At 37.7% G+C, this 19,445-nt stretch overlaps 3 protein-coding genes across 9 annotated transcripts; 2 read left to right on the top strand and 1 right to left on the bottom strand.

Moving 5' to 3' along the window:
• Nucleotides 1–1,711: 1,711 nt before the first annotated feature.
• On the top strand, nt 1,712–6,309 carry LOC119991061 (plastidic ATP/ADP-transporter-like). The gene is made up of 5 exons (XM_038837246.1): nt 1,712–2,795; nt 3,130–3,384; nt 4,832–4,975; nt 5,074–5,421; nt 5,701–6,309. The coding sequence occupies exons 1-5, from the start codon at nt 2,037–2,039 to the stop codon at nt 6,064–6,066; spliced, it is 1,872 nt and encodes a 623-aa protein (XP_038693174.1). The 5' UTR covers nt 1,712–2,036; the 3' UTR covers nt 6,067–6,309.
• Nucleotides 6,310–6,694: 385 nt separating this feature from the next.
• Nucleotides 6,695–9,928, bottom strand: LOC119991060. 2 transcript variants are annotated; one of them, XM_038837245.1, is made up of 7 exons: nt 9,700–9,928; nt 9,428–9,543; nt 9,187–9,305; nt 8,856–9,018; nt 8,537–8,763; nt 8,127–8,445; nt 6,695–8,029 (listed from the first exon to the last, which is right to left on the bottom strand). In XM_038837245.1, the coding sequence occupies exons 1-7, from the start codon at nt 9,856–9,858 to the stop codon at nt 6,892–6,894; spliced, it is 2,241 nt and encodes a 746-aa protein (XP_038693173.1). In that variant the 5' UTR covers nt 9,859–9,928; the 3' UTR covers nt 6,695–6,891. The 2 variants fall into 2 exon arrangements, with proteins under 2 accessions (XP_038693173.1, XP_038693172.1); XM_038837244.1 differs by having other exon boundaries at nt 8,127–8,448; nt 9,700–9,927.
• Nucleotides 9,929–12,022: 2,094 nt separating this feature from the next.
• On the top strand, nt 12,023–18,780 carry LOC119991877 (pleiotropic drug resistance protein 1-like). Of its 6 annotated transcripts, none has more exons than XM_038838386.1 (24): nt 12,023–12,363; nt 12,479–12,599; nt 12,691–12,779; nt 12,870–12,954; nt 13,105–13,264; nt 13,353–13,429; nt 13,528–13,581; nt 13,673–13,763; nt 13,847–14,148; nt 14,291–14,572; nt 14,668–14,984; nt 15,090–15,250; nt 15,350–15,453; nt 15,536–15,692; nt 15,764–15,868; nt 16,008–16,108; nt 16,197–16,529; nt 16,710–17,000; nt 17,093–17,176; nt 17,296–17,429; nt 17,539–17,766; nt 17,862–18,033; nt 18,120–18,374; nt 18,472–18,780. In XM_038838386.1, the coding sequence occupies exons 1-24, from the start codon at nt 12,023–12,025 to the stop codon at nt 18,727–18,729; spliced, it is 4,302 nt and encodes a 1,433-aa protein (XP_038694314.1). In that variant the 3' UTR covers nt 18,730–18,780. The 6 variants fall into 6 exon arrangements, with proteins under 6 accessions (XP_038694314.1, XP_038694313.1, XP_038694317.1 ...); XM_038838385.1 differs by having other exon boundaries at nt 15,954–16,108; XM_038838389.1 differs by having other exon boundaries at nt 12,086–12,363; nt 15,764–15,836; nt 15,964–16,108.
• Nucleotides 18,781–19,445: the final 665 nt, after the last annotated feature.

Genomic DNA, 19,445 nt, shown 5'->3' with positions numbered 1-19,445 from the left:
AAAATCATTATAGTTTGGAAATAACAGAAGGATTGATCATTGAAGGCAATGTGTACGGCCAACAAATAAACTTCATTTTGTGATATGGGCCCCTGATTAGACATGGGATTCGCGATTTTGCACAATCCCATTCCTGGAGGCAATGTGTACGGCCATTTCTTTGCCACGCATCATTTCTTAAAACGTAACGTTGTCATCAGGGCACAGGATATTTGCAATTCACGGATGCCCTTTGTTTGTGTGTGTGACCACCTTGTCAAACGCTGTTTCTTAAAGCAATTTGTTATGTATCCTTTTTCATTGATTTATATGATTGGTTTTTTCAGCCGTGTATTAACGGCTACTTTTGGTTTTGGGAGAGGAAGAAAGCAGCTCCATCACTACCCCACCCCACGCATTGCTCCCATCCCAACTAGTCAGTCAATCAGTCAGTCTCTTTTACAATTACAAGAAGATATTTGTTTCCCCTTTCACCGTCAATCACATATTGCATGTGCTGCCTGTCATAACTCATAACTACAATTTTTTTTTTTAATTTTCCAAAACAACTTTAACTCTTACTTACATAAATAAGAAATTGTAAATAAAATTTAATTTAACTAGGCATGATGCTCAATCGCCATGTCATTGTCTCAATCGAGTTGAAAGAAGAGTAGGTGGCTGGCATATTCTAGGATGTATTTGTAACTTTCTAGGTACATTGAGAGGGAATGGGCCCCAATCCTAATGTTGGGTTGGGCTCCCAATCATTGATTTTTGTGCACACTTTTGAAGTAGATGAATCATATGGGGTCAGAGTTTCGTGGATTTATATTATTATTATGTCATGATTTAAATACGGGATTTAAGCAAATAATTTTATATGTGGAGTATTAATTAATTCAAAGCCACTTGATTTGACTAAAATTATGGTATCTGTTTTGAAACAATTGTAAATATTCGATACTTAAATTGAAATGTTTACAAATTTTGGTGACTAAGTTGGAATTTATCACAAATTTAAGTGACAAAAAATTGTATTATCCATTTTATTTGTCATAATAAAACAATTTCCAAATTCTACCTATTTATTGTGATAGTTTGGCGGCTCTCCTTCTCATCAATTACAAACATATCCACCAACTAGCTTTTACACTTACTATTGCCTTTTGTGATGATGTCTCCTCATCCGGGATGCAACCAATGAGCTGGTTTCACCTGTGTCATTGTTTTTAATAACCAATATGATAACATAATTTTGGAGAATTAAGCAAGGGTTCCTTCTAACATGAGATTTGGGATGTAAAAGAATTATTTTGGAGAGTGATTCATAATAAGCCATCTCGCTAACTGATGGTGGTGGCATTTTGTCAAACCCATATTTCTTTTTATTGAGGGATATTTCATCGTTTTTATTTTGTACTTTTTGGACGGTCTACATTAATCATATATTAGGAGGAAGATACTAATTTATGCACTAGGGTGATTCACTAATCGTTTTGGCTCAACTCTTGATAACATGAAATGGTATTTTCTTTGTTGCTGATGTTATTTGTCATGTAAGATTTTAGTCGTTTTCTACATGTGACTTTCGAAGCTTTAATACCCCGGGCAGGGTCAGGTTTGCAAATTACTAAAAAAGTGCAAAAATATCATGGGAAGGATATTATAGTAATTCAGTCTTCATTGGAGAATATCGTTTTGGATACTTTCCTTTTCCTTTTTTTCCTCATTTGCATATGAATTTCTGGTTCTGGTATCCTAAACCACCAACCCCCTCATATTGTTGGCAATAAATTCTTCTCTGAAAACTATTTTTGGGTTTCCAAACATCAGATTTAAATTATCACTCTTAGCGCGTCAATTTTGAGGATTTTGGATTGTTTTATTTATTTAGATGCACTTTCTTTTTGTTTTTTCCTTTGAGAGGAGCAATCTTATCTTCGGCCACCTTATCTCTCACTCTTTCCATCTTTTGAGTTCCTCTCCTATGCCATCTTCTTGAAAAAGCCAAGCTTTGGGTTTGTTGAAGGGACGATAGGGAGGGAGAGAGGGAGATGGAAGCTTTGCTGCAAACAAAGGGGCTTCTTTCGCTACCCTTAAACCCCAAAACCAGGACCTTGCGCCCATCCGAGGGGTTAAAGCAGAGGCTTTTTGCTGTAAAACCCAAAACCGTACCTGGAATTTCTTTGTCTTCGGCTGGGTTTCAGAGATTTCAAGGGTTTGTATCGAAACCAAATGGGTTTTGCGCAAACGAGAAAACTTTGCACATTTGCAGGGCAGAGGCCGCTGCTGCAGCTGATGGGCAGCCTCTTCTTGGCGAGCCTGACAAGCCAAAGGTCTTGGGTGTTGAGATTTCGACTCTCAAAAAGATAATTCCTCTTGGGTTAATGTTCTTTTGTATCCTCTTCAACTACACAATTCTTAGAGACACAAAGGATGTGTTGGTTGTTACGGCCCAAGGGAGTAGCGCCGAGATTATACCTTTCTTGAAGACATGGGTGAATTTACCTATGGCTATTGGGTTCATGTTGTTGTACACAAAATTGGCGAATGTTTTACCCACGCAGAGTCTGTTTTACACTGTTATTGTACCCTTTATAGCCTTTTTTGGGGCTTTTGGATTTGTTCTGTATCCTCTCAGCAATTATATTCACCCTCATGCGCTCGCCGATAAGCTTCTGAATTCTCTTGGTCCGCGGTTTCTTGGTCCTCTTGCCATTTTGAGGATTTGGAGCTTCTGCTTATTCTATGTGATGGCAGAATTATGGGGAAGTGTGGTTATCTCAGTACTATTTTGGGGATTTGCCAATCAGGTAATATACAGTTATAAGCAATTCATATTTCACTAATTGTATTTATTTGTAAATCATATTGGTTTGATATTCATTATGATTCTAGGATTTTGTTTGTCTTTTTGAAGACAGGTTTATGCTTTGCAAATATTGGTCGGAAGATGTTTGTTTATGTTTTCATTGGATTGAAGATTATGTAATAGCTTTTTAGTTTTCCTTTTCTAAAGGTTGTATAGAAATGGATTGGTTTGAGTTGATTTTGTCCTGGAAATGAAAACTAGTTTAGATGATATTTTTCAAATCAATGATTTTTAAAGCTGTTTCAAACTACTGGAATAACTGTATTTATATGCAGATAACTACCGTTGAGGAGGCCAAAAAATTCTACCCTCTTTTTGGACTTGGAGCCAATGTTGCCCTAATTTTCTCAGGACGAACGGTGAAGTATTTCTCTAATTTGAGGAAAAATTTGGGTCCTGGTGTTGATGGTTGGGCCGTTTCCTTGAAGGCAATGATGAGCATTGTGGTGGTGATGGGGCTTGCAATCTGTTTCCTTTACTGGTGGGTGAATAAGTTTGTGGCTCTTCCTACACGTAGTAAGAAGAAGAAGGTAAAATCTTCTTTAAAAGTATGCTATCTTGTTATTTATGTATTTGCATTGGCTCAATTCTCAAGCTTCAAGGGCAGGGCTATGCTTATTTAGATTCAATCTAATTAATCAATTAAACTGATGGGAATCAAGCTTCAAAGGCAGGGCTATCCTTTAAAGGTTGGCTCAGTTGATTCCTTGATGGAGAAAATTTTAAGTTTTTGTTTCTGCTATGGTTTTGAAAATCTGTAATTATTTAACTAAATCAATTGAATTAATACTCTGAATAATTTTAATATTTTCAGGATGTCAGTGATAAATATTCAAACAGCAAGTTTGTTGGTGCTGACATGGGTTTTGATGCATTGGCATGTTGTTATAGTTGAACTTCATTGCCTCAATTTGGACTTGTTGTCTTTGATGTGTTTAGTGTTGAGCTGATATGATTTTTGTTCATTAGGTCCACCATAATCAGTGAACAAGCTTGGCCCAATTTTGGACCCTTAGCTGAATTTCCTTGCTTATCAAACTTAATACATATTAGCCAGTTCAGGTTTTTGCTTTTGTCAATATATTCCTCAATTTGAACTTATTGTCTTTGATGTGTTCAGTATTGAGCTGATTTGATGTTTTGGTTCATTGGGTCCTCCGTAATAAGTAATAAGCTTGGCCCAACTTTAGACCATTAGCTCTATTCTTTATCTAACCAACTGCCAACTGGTACAAATTAGCCAGATCGGGTTTTTATTTTGTTAGATATGTATGCCTTTTCTTTCACAGAGAAGTTTCACCAGAATTTTTGGTAAATTAAATATTTTACATTGGGAATTCACCAACAAAATGCACACTGCTACTCTTGAGTTTGTTTATTCATTAATTACTATCTATACTTTTGCTTTCATTGTATTGTTTAAATTATGATATTCAAAAGTAATATTTTGGTTCTTGAATTATGATGGTTAATACCATCTTGTTCTTATCGCAAATTAGTTTGGTTCAGGGAGCTAGCTATGTCTTTCCGTTTGTTGCTTCTGCTTTTTTAATGAGCCACTTTCACTGCTATCACCTAATGCTATATTTCAGTGGGCCAGTGGCATACTTTTTTTTTATTTTTTATTTTTTTTATCTTAGATTCTGGAAATCTTGCTTAAAGGTTGTCTTGTCTGTGGAAACCAATGGGTTTGTCACTCATTTTAAAGTCTTCCTGTAGAAAAATTTTTAGCCAATTAATTATAATAGTCGTGCAACTACTGCAGTTCACATATATCAATGTTCACATGTGTATGAATGGCTGGAGAGACATTTTAGCATTTATTAGCATATTTTAATTAGATTGAAATATGTAGCCGATTCCAAACTTTTGGGATAAAAGCTCGGATGATGTATTTTAGTTAGATTGAAACTGGCTATTAAAGAGTTAGTGAAGAAATGTTTAATACAATTCCAATTACTGTAAATTTCAATGCAGGCAAAGCCCAAAATGGGGACTATGGAGAGCTTGAAATTCTTGGTCTCTTCAAGGTACATAAGGGATCTTGCCACTTTGGTTGTTGCTTATGGTATCAGCATCAATCTTGTTGAGGTTACCTGGAAGTCAAAGCTCAAGGCTCAGGTAGGCTGAATTGGGCTTCTGGTTGTATCTTCTTGTCCCAATAGCTCACTAATAAGGAGACTAACTCCCTTTTTTTGTCTCTCTCTCTTTATCTGTAGTTCCCAAGCCCGAACGAGTACTCATCCTTTATGGGTGACTTCTCTAGTGCAACTGGAATTGCAACCTTCATAATGATGCTAATAAGCCAATTTATATTTAACAAATATGGATGGGGAGTTGCAGCAACCATCACGCCCACGGTTCTGCTGCTGACAGGCGTTGGCTTCTTTTCTCTGATATTGTTTGGGGGCCCAATCGCTCCTGTTCTTGCGCAGTTTGGTATGACTCCTCTTCTTGCAGCTGTTTATGTGGGTGCCATGCAGAATATTTTCAGCAAGAGTGCCAAATACAGCTTGTTTGACCCTTGCAAAGAGATGGCCTATATCCCTCTGGATGAAGACACCAAGGTTAGAACTCTTGCTTTGCCGGGTCTCCTTTCTATTTATTTCTTTATTTGTTTTTTTTTTCTTGAGATGATGAAGGGTCTTAAATTTTTTCCCTGTGCTGGGAACAAAAAATATGTCAATTTAATTTGTATCTATAGTTTTGTGTTTCATATTGGAAAAGGGACTTTTCTTAAAAAACTTTCTGAGAAAAAGTGGCCTCAAATAAGTTAAGCTTAGTTATCTTAAATCTCTCTGAGACTTATTTCTGCTTCTACTTTTCCTTTTCAATGTTTGTTACAGCTTAAAGGGAAGGCAGCCATTGATGTTGTCTGCAATCCGTTGGGGAAGTCGGGAGGAGCTCTCATTCAGCAGTTTATGATTTTAACCTTTGGATCACTTGCAAATTCAACGCCTTACCTTGGAGGGATACTTCTGGTGATTGTTCTTACATGGTTAGCGGCAGCCAGGTCGTTGGATTCCCAGTTCACTGCTTTGCGCCAGGAGGAGGAGCTTGAGAAGGAGATGGAAAGAGCAGCTGTTAAGATTCCCGTTGTATCACGAAACGAAGATGGAAATGGTTCTCTTGCAAGTGCTGCTCCTCTTCCGGTGCCAGGTGACTCAACTGGCAGTTCGTCTGAAACATCAACCCCCCGTAATATTTCATAATATTACGTCTTCCATTATGTGTCAAAGCTGGAAGAATAAGATACTGAAGCCGCGTTAGGTGAACCGCCGATTTACTTTACAGAGGTGAATGATAGCTTAAGCTGGTATGCATCTGACTGTTTATCCACCATTGCTGTGGACGGGTTTACCTTTTATGTTCCCTTCTTTTGTAGAATTTCATTTAATTTATATTGATAGATACCGTTTTTCATTCCACAATTTTATGAAAGTTTCTTGCTGCAATTGTAGCCTAGCCTGCATAAGTCTTACATACAGATTGCTCCCATATCAATTATCATATGTGCGGTCTGATAGGACCCAGTAAATTGATGTTGTTGAGTCAAACAGTGGTGCACTTGAGCCGTTTTCTTGTTTTAACTTTTAAATCTCTGGATTTGTGCTTACGAATATGCTGTTGAGCATCCAGTGGATCATGGAATTGAGGTGTGTATACAATTTCTCAAGATGCCTTGGGAAAGTTGTTCCTTATTTAGTTCAACTATGTCTGCATTTCCCAGTAGAGAAACATACTATCTGTAAAAACAACAAAGAACAGCAAACAACAAATGGATATAGAATTGGAAGCAGTACAACAAAGAAGAAAATTGAGAAAAACTGACGATGAATCTCTGTAAAAACAAGCTGTTATCTCAAATCTGGCAGAACAGCTTTTGGCACCAATCAAAGAAATATAATGCTCTACACTTCACACAATTATTCACAGCTCAAGTAGCCATTACTAGCACACTTTAAAAAATTATAAAAATAAAAAAATAACCTGAAAACACCATACAAATGCCTGCCTAGATACAATGGAATCAGATTTCAAATTTTCATTGCTTTCTTGAATGTTTTGAAGGATGACTTAATGAAGCTGTTCTCCACGGCATGATCCTCATCTATATCGTCATCACTGCTCACAATTGGCTTCTTCCTTATGCAGTCAACTCCTTTTTTCATACCCAAGATCAAAGATGGAGAAGATGGAATTCGTCGAAAGGTCCTGGCACTCTCAGACCTCACCAGCACTCTTTCCTTTCCATTCTTCTTCTCTTTTCTTTCCTTACCACCTTCAAAGCTTTTTCTGCTGCCAATGCCTTCAGTGGCACTGCCCTTTTCACTTGCATTGGTTATATCTGTTAGTGTTTTGGCGGCTTCTATCTCAGTTGCCTCTTCTTTCTTCTTCTCTTCATCCTCTATGCCAACTTTCTGCTTATCCTTGTTTCCACCTTCAGAAAATTCTGGTTTGATCTCCCTTATTGGGTACTTGAGATTCATCTTTGCAATTGTTTCATCAGCCTTGCTCGACTTTTCTTCATTTTCAATCTGAGGCTCCACCTCCTCTTGATTATTTTCTAGCAGCAATTGGAGCCACCTCTCCACATTTCCTTTCCCGCGCTGCTTCCTGCTCTCTTCATCTTCTTCAATTTCTGGTTCTTGGAGAACTGGGCATAGAATTTTATGTCTCTTCCCTTCTTCTATTTCCAACATTTGAAGCCTATGCTCAATGGGGGTTTCATTCTCCAAGGAAAGAATTGGTTTATCTTGCTCGTTAGGCTCCGGTTCCATGGCATATTTTGCATGTTTTTGCAGTTCAACTTCGATTTCTTTGTGCTTTCTTCTCTCTTCATTAGAAGATAATCCAGCTTCTGATGCTCTATGTTCCTCCTCTAGAAACACCCTCAGCTCCTTATGCAAAGGAGTTCTAGGCCTCATTCCTGGCAAATAAAGAATAGTTTTGTTCTCCCTCCTCTCCTCAAATGATGCATCATCCATTCTTGATCTTTTCCTTGCTTGCTCCCATTCAGGCCGTACCTGTTTCTCGAGCTCGTCTCTTTGTTTAAATTTCTTGTGGAGTTCTTTCTCTGCAGCATCACAAATTGCCTTCTGTGCTTCAAGTCTTGCCATGAGAGCATTAGATGCAGCCTGGTTCAATCTCAGCTGCTCCTTATAAATGACACTCCTGCAAGTAACAAAATATGTGAAATTAGTCTTTCATAGCTTCTGAAAAATTCCTGAGAAACTTTTCTCACTACAGTTGACAGTTTTGTATATCTTACTGGTGCATAGCATCTCTAATCATCTTCTCTAACATGGTCCTATATGAGCATTGAGCCTCCGCCAGCCGCCTACACTTTTCTGCCCTTCTCCGACGTTTGATGAGAGTCAACTCCAACTCTTGGATAGTTAGCTTTTCTTCTTCGTTCTTCGTCTTCAAATCATTCACTTCATCGTCCAGTTTCTGTATTTCTCCTTGCATCTTCTGATTTTCTTCTCTTTGTTTCAGTGAATCTCTAGCCATGACAATTGCTTGGTATGGGTTTGTAACAAAATCTGGGTAGTCATTTTCCTTCAAGATACCACCTTTTGCCTTTCGAGCTGCTGATCACAAACAAAGAGAGCATAAGTTATTTAATTATTTACACAGAACAAGTTAAGAACCAGTATTTGTTCTTCTTCCTGCACTAACCGAATGCCGGGGAGTGTGGCCTTATCAGCCTATTGTAGTCCAGTGATTTCAAAGCCATTGAAGAATCATAAGATGCACTTCGAGACGCAACGATGGCAGCTGGAGCAAGGCCTACCTGCTCTTTGGACTCAACAAAATGTTTTGGAAATGAATGTGAATCTACAGTTTGTGAAGCATTTAGTTCCTCATTTTCACCTTCTGAGAACAAGAAATAAAATGCCCTGTGCCTGCAATATTGTGCAACTACATGAGTTACCTTGATATCCTGGTTTCTGAGTGAAAATGCATGAAAGGGTATTGAAAATTGCATTCCACTCACCTAAAATCAGAGTTTGATGATGCAAATATAGATAAGAACTGGTTCACAGAGATCCCAAGCTGGAGATCCCACCATGGAACTAGAAATTCTAACTTGTTATGCTTCCTCTTGCACACTTGCCACTGCAGTAGCCTCAGATTGCTTGGAACAGTCAGTCCTCCCCCTTCAATTGCAATGTAAACAAAACACAAAATCATATAAGACAGAGAAAGACATTATGTACTCAGGAATCAGGATTGTTCTCCACTCATACCATTAACATTTTGAATTACAGATTATAAATTAAGCATATTTTGGTTAGAGAAAAATTGAGTGGAGAGTAATCATATACTTGAACATGGAAACCAATGATCGATATCCCAAGCGAGAGGAGAAGCTGAATCTGCATGGAAATATAGAACATTGCCATATGGGTCTACACGAATCACTGCAGGATCGAAGCCGGCATTCCTAAATTAAAAGGAGAAAACAGAAAAAGAGAAATTTGTGAATCGGAACTCCAATGCTCAATAGTTCTACATTTCCTGGAGTCTGTTTGTATATGAAGCCTTGGATTCAAATTTCAAACATACCCAAGATGGCTGAGCTGCTTCCACAAGAGATTCACAAAAATCTTTGGCTTCGCAGTTGGTTTTGCTCGTGGATCGATAACCGGGAACATCTGATCCAACTCTGCGGCCCTCATACCCTGCAATTTGAGTTGTATCTAAGGCAGAATTACACAATCACCTTCAAGGGTTTCTTAGGCAAGCAAACAATAAAAGAAAACCCAGATCCAAGATCCCATATTTTCCTGTTCCCTTGATTTCTCGGGAAATAAACAGAATATTATTTTCTTGCTTACCTCGTTCTGTTGCAACAGATAGGGGTTGAAAGTGTACGGAGGGCCATGGCAATAGGGACCAAACCCACGTTCCCGACACAGCTGGGCATAGGCTCTGGGGAACCCGAGACGATCTTCAATCTCCATATCATCTTCTGTGAACGAGTAATTGGTCTCCATTGCTGGTTGTGTCAAGTTCTTCGTAGAGGCTGTTATCAATACAGAGCAGATCAAAGAAGTAACGGTCGAATTGTGTTTTTAAAATATTAGGTGCTTCTTTCGTGCGGGTAAAAGATACTGTAACGGCTACATAAACGGTGGGTCCATGATATATTGAAAGTCATGTCCATGATGTGAGCATACGGACCAAAATACCCTTGAATGGACAATTATTTATTTATATATATTTTCTCGACTTATGGAGTTATGGCATTGCAGATTAAATTGTCCAGCAAATTTTTTGAATAAGTAGATAGATAGATAACGATAGACTCTTTTACATAGGCATGGTTTAAAAGTTTTGAGTCAAAGGAGCAATGATTCTAGTTTGAACAAATTGATTAGATTACCTTAGTAAAGTTTTCATAAAGTTATTGCCTTTTAAGGTTAAAAAAAGAAAAAGAAAGATTGAGGGCAGGTTAGTGAATGTCATCTCAAACAAATTTAAATAAATATGAGTATATGATAAATTATATAAAAAATTCTTCTGAATTTTTAATTTAGATCCCTTCTTTAAAAATCATGCTTGGTTGAAACAAGAAGACATGTGTAATTATTACTTACTCTATTTTATAAATGTATTATTTTTAGTGTTAATTTTTTTTTTATACTTTCAAAAGTATAATTAATAGATAACTTAAAAAAATAATAATTTCTCTTAATTTTGCCCATCCTAACATAAAATCCTGTGTCAACTCCTAGAAAGTCTTCTCATACTATGTCCTGACTTCATCGTTGGATACACTATCTGGGGCACCATTTTTTTTTGTTATCCCTTGTGCGAAAACAATGTTCTCCAATCTAACTCAAGTCTGTTTGTATTAGTTCTCCGCTGGTTGGATCCAACTAGCATCTTCAAAAGCTAGAAAAGGTGGCCTCTTAGGATGATAAAGGGCCGCACTCCTAGTGAGATGTATTCCCAATTTGTTTTTTTAGTTAAATTTAAAACTCCAAGTTCTGTTTGATGGTTTTTGTTTTGGTGGTTTTATAACCGTATTGTAATTTTATTTGTAGCAATAAAATTTGATGCCTTTAAAAAGACCGATGCAGCAAATAATTAATTTTTTTTATAGAAATATAATACATATGATAATTAAGTAATTTTTCAAGGAACAAATTATATTATTGCATGATAAATATATGCTATCTATTAATTTTGTAGAAAAAAAATTCAATTATTTGCTGTACCAAAATGTGGACGGTTGATAGCCCTCAATCACAAAAAAAGTGCCCACATCTCCATCCTCGGCTGGTTCTAGAAGCAGAAGAATAGAACTCCAAGTAATTCCTTATTTGGTAAGCTTTGCTTGCTGGGCTATAAAAATTTGGGCCTATTGAACAATCAGCTCAAGAAAGGTATGTATATCTATCACTTCACTTTAGTGGGCCTAATGAGAAAGAAGAAGAGAAAAGCAAAAAGCCCTTTAAACTTTTATACCGTTAAATCTTATCTCTCGTCTCTGTTGCTTAATTTCAAATTAGAGGATGGGTGATCTTCAATACCGTGAAGGGTATTTCTGTCTGAAGATAGTTGTCCCATGCACTGCCAATATATAGTACCATTTTTCGGATATTTATGTAGGCAAAAATCAGAATTTATTGCTGAGTTTTCAAAAAACTGAGAATTAAAATACAGAAAGTATTTACCATCAGTTCAATGAATCTTCTTAACATATTCAGTCAAAGCAAAACGTTCAAAAAAAATCCTTATAATTTGTTACAATCCATAATGACATAAGACAATGGATTTGACTTGTGTTCATATATATCATATCAGATTTCATATCACAATGAGTATATAATTTTTTTGTCTATATATAGAATCTAATAAATTCTAAATCACAATAGTGTATTTCCTATAGACTATATCTGTACTGTATCCGTATTAAATCTGTAAGACTTGTAAAATAGTAATATTGGAATGAATTTTACTGAAGAATGTCATCAAATATCGACTGAATTTTTCTACGAGCATGAGAATAACGTTTCTTGTGTTGTTACTTGTTGACTGCAACTGCCTCCATAAGGACAATATAAACCACTGCATAGGAATGCATGAGCATACGTGTATTTGCAGGTGTGAGTGTAATTGGTTCCACCAACAAAATCTCCATTTCCTTGCATAATGGATGGTGGTGGTGGTCCAATACATAGAGCTACTGGTTTAGGGAAAGAGGGTTTTTCCAATTGGAGAAATAATCTTAACCCAATGGATGTCTTTTCAAGATCCACAAGTAGGGCAGAAGATGAAGAGGCACTGAAATGGGCTGCAATTCAGAAGTTGCCTACCGTTAATCGTTTGAAGAAAAGTTTATGGATTTCAACAGAAGATGGTGGTGGAGCCAGTGAAGTCGATGTGCGTAAACTTGGACCCCAAGAAAGAAGGGCATTGATGGAGAAGTTACTGAGGGTTCCTGAAGAAGATAATGAGAAGTTCTTGTTGAGGCTCAAGAGCCGGTTTGATAGGTAAAAACCCAGTAACTTGTTTCTATGCTTCTCTGAGTTTTAAATTCTGTGGCATGCAGAATAGATTCTCATTTATTTTTGGCTATATAAATATTTTTTGTTTCTTGATATTTAGAGTTGGAATTGAATTTCCTACCATTGAAGTTCGGTTTGAGCATCTAAATGTTGAAGCAGAAGCACTAGTGGGAAGCATGGCCCTGCCGACGTTCCTCAACTTTGGAACTAATTTGTTAGAGGTAATATCTGATGTATTGAATCTAAGGGGTAGTGTTTGCATTTGCAGGTTATTTGTCAAAATATTTAATATGATTTTGTTTTTGGGTGAAGGAATTATTGAATTCTCTCCATCTTCTTTCAAGTAGAAAGAAACACTTGAATATACTCAAGGATGTCAGTGGAATTATCAAGCCATCCAGGTGAGAGTTCTTAGTGCTGCTGTGAAGATTATGATTTTTTTAGGGTTTTGGCAATTCAACATATTTCTTACTTGTGCTGCTGTGTTGCAGAATGACTTTGCTATTGGGTCCTCCAAGTTCCGGAAAGACCTCACTTTTATTGGCTTTGGCCGGAAAGCTCGATTCCAAACTTAAGGTGATAGATTAATAAATACCTCATTAGGGTTACTGTCTTCTTTCTAATTAGGGCTAATTGTATGTCTTTGGATTATAAAGATACACAGAAAAACTGATCACTTTTCTCTTTTGCCCTAATTTTCTGTGCTAAAAAACAATTATTGTGCAGGTTTCTGGGAATGTGACATACAATGGTCATAGAATGGATGAATTTGTGCCTCAGAGAAGTGCAGCATATATCAGCCAACAAGATCTCCATATGGGAGAATTGACTGTCAGGGAAACATTGGCGTTCGCTGCAAGGTGTCAAGGAGTTGGAACTCGCTATGGTGAGTTCTCCGGGTTCTTCTTCCTTTGTTGATCAGTGTGTCATTTCTTGATGTAAACAGAGTTGATTGTTGTTGTTCTGATTCCCAGATATGTTATCTGAGCTATTAAGAAGAGAGAAAGATGCGAATATCAAACCTGATCTCGATATTGATACCTTCTTGAAGGTGAGGGAACTGATACTTAATTAATCTCTGATTAAAGTACTTAGATTTTGAATTTCATTATTGAACCTTTTTTTTTCTTTCCCTTTGTAACACTGAAGGCAACAGCAACAGAAGGCCAGGAGATCAATGCGTACACAGATTATATTCTCAAGGTACTATTAAGAGACCATATACTCTGATTAGTACTATACACAGATTATCTCCGACCATAATAAAAGCGATTTCCTTACCTGTAATCTACAGATTTTAGGACTAGAAGTCTGTGCAGATACTGTGGTTGGAGATCAGATGATTAGGGGAATTTCGGGGGGACAAAGAAAGCGTGTTACAACAGGTACATCATAGACATTAAGCTCTTAGCCTTCATTTGCCGGTCTGTATGTCAATAACAACTCTGCAACATCAACAATATTACAGGTGAGATGCTTGTTGGACCGGTGAACGCATTGTTTATGGATGAGATATCGACTGGCTTGGATAGCTCAACAACTTTCCAGATTGTGAATTCATTAAAACAATTTGTTCACATTCTTAATGTAACTTGTATCATCTCTCTTCTCCAACCAGCGCCCGAGACATATAATCTCTTTGATGATGTGATTCTTCTATCAGAAGGTCAGATTGTGTACCAGGGTCCCCGTGAATTTGTGCTAGAATTTTTCGAATCCATGGGATTCAGGTGTCCAGAAAGAAAAGGCGTAGCAGATTTCTTGCAAGAAGTAAGCACAAATTGGGCTTCTATCTCTTTCGTCTATTAGAGCAAGGAACAAATACAATCTTCTATACTTGCAAATGGTACAGGTATTAAAAGAACAACATAATTGAACTTGTAATTATCATTAATGGCCAAATTCTCTGCAGGTGACATCAATGAAAGATCAACAGCAATATTGGGCATCTAAAGAGTATCCGTACCGTTTTGTTACAGTAAAGGAATTCTCTGAAGCATTCCAGTCATTCCATGTGGGAAGAAAACGCAGAGATGATCTTGCAAATCCATTTGACAAGCGTAAGAGTCATCCTGCCGCGTTGACAACCAAAAAGTACGGAGTCAACAATAAGGAGTTGCTTAAAGCTTGCTTCTCAAGGGAAGTGTTGCTTATGAAGAGGAACTCATTTGTTTACATTACAAGACTGGCACAAGTAGGATTTTTCTCTATGGTTCTTTTGATCGATTTTCATGAGTATTATTATTTAAATGTGATTAAAACTCATTTATTTACTTTCCTCTCGACAAGCTCGTTATAAATGGGCTGGTTGGATCGACAATCTTTCTACGGACGGAGATGCATCGAGACTCTGTAATTGATGGAGGAATTTACATGGGTGCCTTGTTCTTCACTATCATAAACATTTTCTTCAATGGCATGGCAGAATTTCCCATGACTATTGAAAAACTTCCGGTGTTTTTCAAGCAAAGGGACCACTTTATCTATCCTGGGTGGGCGTATTCTCTTCCAATTGCGATCCTCAAGATTTTCATAGCATTCGTGGAAGTAGGAGTTTGGATAGTTATCACCTATTTTCTCATTGGACTTGATCCAGATGTTGGAAGGTAAAAAGATGTAATAAAGAGCAAAATTATGATGTGATCCTGACATTCTTGTTTCAGATTACACCCTCACCTTACTGATATGACTGAAGTGTACGTATGGTGTAGGTTTTTCAAACAGCTTTTCTTGCTATTGGTTATTCACCAGATGGCTTCTGCATTTTTTCGATTTATTGCTGTATTGGGAAGGAATGTAGTTGTTGCCAACACATTTGGGACATTTGCAATTTGCATACTTGTAACATTGGGTGGCGTGGTCCTTTCACGAGGTAATTATATGCAGCTGTGTTAGTGAAACCACATCGTGATTTTTACATAATGGAAAATTATAGAATGATATACTTGCTGTGCTTTGTATGAGGAGACAGATAAGATACAAGTTTGGTGGCAATGGGGCTACTGGATTTCACCAATGATGTATGGGCAACATGCAATAGCGGTTAATGAGTTCCTTGGAGATAGTTGGCGTAAGGTAATTTGATGAACTAGCTGCGTCCACCACTTTTATGTTTCTCTTGACAATCAGCTGACACTAAAATAAATTTACTTTCAAGGTTCTTCCAAACTCAACCGAAACTCTTGGAGTGTCAGTTTTGAGATCTAAGGGGTTCTTCCCATACTCATATTGGTATTGGATTGGATTAGGGGGATTACTCGGATACTCAGTATTGTGCAACATAGGAGCCACTTTGGCTTTCTCTTTTCTCAATCGTAAGTATCTCAACTAATACTATTTTATAGCGATCACTTGTGTCATAATGTCTTAACAAATAATCATGCAGCATTTAGAAAGCACCAGGCTGTTTTACCAGAAGACTCCCAAAATGATGCTGACAAAACTGGAGGGTCTGTTCAGTTATCACTCCATGGACATAAACGAAAAACAGGTAATTCATGACTTGAATTTCTTTTAAAAGTCAGTTTGTACCGTGCTTTTCTTATGCCATTTTTCTTTTGTTAACTGAAACGTAGAGAGTCGAAGGGGAACTATTAGAAGCACCTCATCTTGGTCATCATCCATACGAGAGCCAGAAGCTAAACATAACAAGAAAACTGGAATGGTTCTTCCTTTTGAACCCCATTCAATCACCTTTGATGAAATCACGTACTCCGTCGATATGCCACAGGTAACCTTTAGCAATTAGTTGAACACCTTGGTCCGATGGGAAACCATCCAAAAGTAGGAAAACTGAGTAGTCAGATTGAACTTTGCAGGAAATGAAACATCAAGGTGTCCTTGAGGACAAATTGGTTCTTCTGAATGGTGTAAGTGGTTCTTTCAGGCCTGGTGTCCTTACAGCCCTAATGGGAGTAAGTGGTGCTGGTAAAACTACTTTGATGGATGTACTAGCGGGCAGGAAAACTGGTGGTTACGTTGAGGGAAATATCACAATTTCTGGATACCCAAAGAAGCAAGAAACATTTGCTAGGATTTCTGGATATTGCGAGCAAACTGACATCCACACACCTCATCTCACTGTATATGAGTCCTTGCTCTACTCTGCTTGGCTTCGTCTCCCCCCTGAAGTGGACGATGAGACCAGAATGGTAAGTCATCTGCAACGATTATTGTTTTTAATTCATTTATCTTGCAAGGGAAGGAACTTCGTGCCCTTTCCATTGGCTAAATTTGCGTTTCTTAATTTGCCATTTATTTCACAAATTGAGTAATGATAACCTGCCTTTATAGTTCTATCCTAAGAAGTTTATTCGAACAATTGCATGCAGATGTTCATTGAGGAAGTCATGGAGCTTGTAGAACTAAACCCACTGAGGAAAGCTTTAGTTGGGATGCCTGGAGTCGATGGACTGTCAATTGAGCAGCGGAAGAGGCTTACAATAGCAATCGAGCTAGTGGCAAACCCATCCATTATATTTATGGATGAGCCAACTTCAGGTCTGGATGCAAGAGCTGCTGCCATTGTTATGAGAACAGTTCGAAACACTGTTGACACCGGAAGAACAGTTGTGTGCACAATCCACCAACCAAGCATTGACATATTTGAAGCTTTTGATGAGGTTAGAAATGTTATATTAAGTAAGAGTTATTGCTATACATGTTTTTTGTTTCTCTCCGTGTACTAGGGTTGTAACTTCTCATGAATTTACAGCTATTCCTATTGAAGCAAGGAGGACAAGAGATATACGTGGGTCCTTTGGGTCGCCATTCATGCCATCTTATCAGATATTTTGAGGTACTTTAAAATGGATGACCAAAACAATGAAATAGTTCATAGGATATGAGTTCACTGTTTTTGACATTCTAATGCATAAATTTCTTGTTCTGAGTTTTTCATCCCTTTTTATTGGATAGGATATTCAAGGGGTCAATAGAATCACAGCTGGTTATAATCCAGCTACCTGGATGTTGGAAGTTACAGGTTCAGCGCAAGAAATAGCTCTGGGGGTTGATTTTACTGAACTTTACAGAAGTTCAGAACTGTACAGGTAGGCTTTGCTATAAACTACCAGTCTGATTTTGTGCTGGATTAAATAGACTGAAGTAAAATACCCTTCTAGAAATTTTACTGCCAGAATTTCTTTTTATTTGTTCCAGGAGAAACAAAGCACTTATTCAAGATCTAAGTACGCCGCTTCCTGGTTCGAAGGAACTGCATTTTCCTACTGTCTACTCGCAGTCATTTTTCGTCCAATGTCTTGCTTGCTTATGGAAACAGCATTGGTCATATTGGCGCAACCCATCATACACAGCCGTAAGGATGATCTTCACGACAATCATAGGGTTGATGTTCGGGTCAATATTCTGGCACTTAGGATCCAAAGTGTAAGTAATTGCTGTAGAACACCAATAATGCAGAATTTCAAACCCTTATAGCTTCTTTTATTCTTTATATTGAATCATGACATTATGACTCACAGGGAAACCCGACAAGATCTTTTTAATGCGATGGGTGTGATGTACACTTCCGTTGGCTTTATTGGGATCCAAAATGCAGGAACTGTGCAGCCCGTTGTGGCCATTGAAAGAATGGTCTTCTACAGAGAAAGAGCTGCTGGAATGTATTCAGCCCTGCCATACGCCATTGCCCAAGTAAACCTCTTTACATTCAATCAAGGATTTCAATTTGAAGTTTTCTGTACGATTAATCATTCACGTAATAATTTCTTCTTCTGCAGGTGGCTATTGAAATCCCGTATATTTTTGTTCAAGCTGTAGTTTTTGGCGTTATCGTCTATTCCATGATTCAATTCCAGTGGACTGCTGTTAAATTCTTGTGGTTCTTCTTCTTCCTGTTTACCCTGTTATTGTACTATACATTCTATGGCATGATGGCAATAGCCTTGTCACCAAATCAACAAGTCGGATCTATAATGTCCTCCGCCGTTTACGGAATGTGGAGTCTCTTTTCAGGATTCTTGATCCCAAGAACCGTAAGTAATCGCATAATAACTGGTCTGCAGCCTTGGTATCCTATTATTACTACACCAGGGCAGGGACTAATTTGTTTACTTCCATTTCTTGCAACAGAGGATTCCAATCTGGTGGAGATGGTACTACTGGGCAAATCCATTGGCCTACAGCTTGTATGGATTCATTTCATCGTTGTTTGGTGACTTGAAGAATAGGCTCGACACAGGAGAAACAGTGGAAGAATTCATAGAGAGTTATTTCGGTTTCAGGCATGATTTCATTGGAGTTGTTGCAGCTGTGACAATTGGGTTTACAGTCCTTTTTGCATTCTTGTTTGCCTTTGGTATTAAGGTACTTAACTTTCAACAGCGATAAGAAGTGTATCGATTCATGTAGAACCAAACAAGAAGAATGTGAAATAAAGCTCTTTTCAGTTTCTGCTATGAATATGTCATCTGGGCTTCCATTCCTTATATTGGATTTCAGTGTCATTATCTTACTATGTGATTGTATTATACTCCAGCATGACGGCCTTTCTTTTTCTCTTTATATTTTTGTGCAATTTTTCACTTATAGTTAAACCATGGTTATTTATATGTTCGTGCCATATAAATAATTCAAAAGAATTAGGGATAGACATCCCCACTACTTACTTGTGTCCCAAGTAAATTTGAATTTTGGATTCGCCAATTCGACCCGCACAATCCAATGTATAAATGAGGGTAAGATTAAGGTTATGAAAATCGAACTGGATCGGTCTTCAATCCGATCTGGTCTAGGGTGTAAGAAACGATCTTTGAAAGAATCGGTGAATTTCGAGACTCGTACCCACAATCCAACGTATAATTAAGGATAAGAATTAAGATATAGGTTGGTTAATGATTATGTCATATATGTAACTCCTTTTTAACGGGTCTCTTAAGAGAGATGAGTTTTGCACTCGTTTAAGACCCGGCCCGGTCCATATCTTACCGTTAGAGAGAGACAACGGGAAGAGACACTGCACAACCATTCTGGAGGCAGAGTATGGAATGGAGTAGCAAGGTTGAAAGATCAGCACATAGAACCCACCGCACTGAGCAAAGCAAAGC

Source organism: Tripterygium wilfordii, chromosome 22, assembly GCF_013401445.1.
Source record: "Tripterygium wilfordii isolate XIE 37 chromosome 22, ASM1340144v1, whole genome shotgun sequence".
NCBI lineage: Eukaryota > Viridiplantae > Streptophyta > Magnoliopsida > Celastrales > Celastraceae > Tripterygium > Tripterygium wilfordii.
This window is presented reverse-complemented; position numbering and strand designations above follow the sequence as displayed.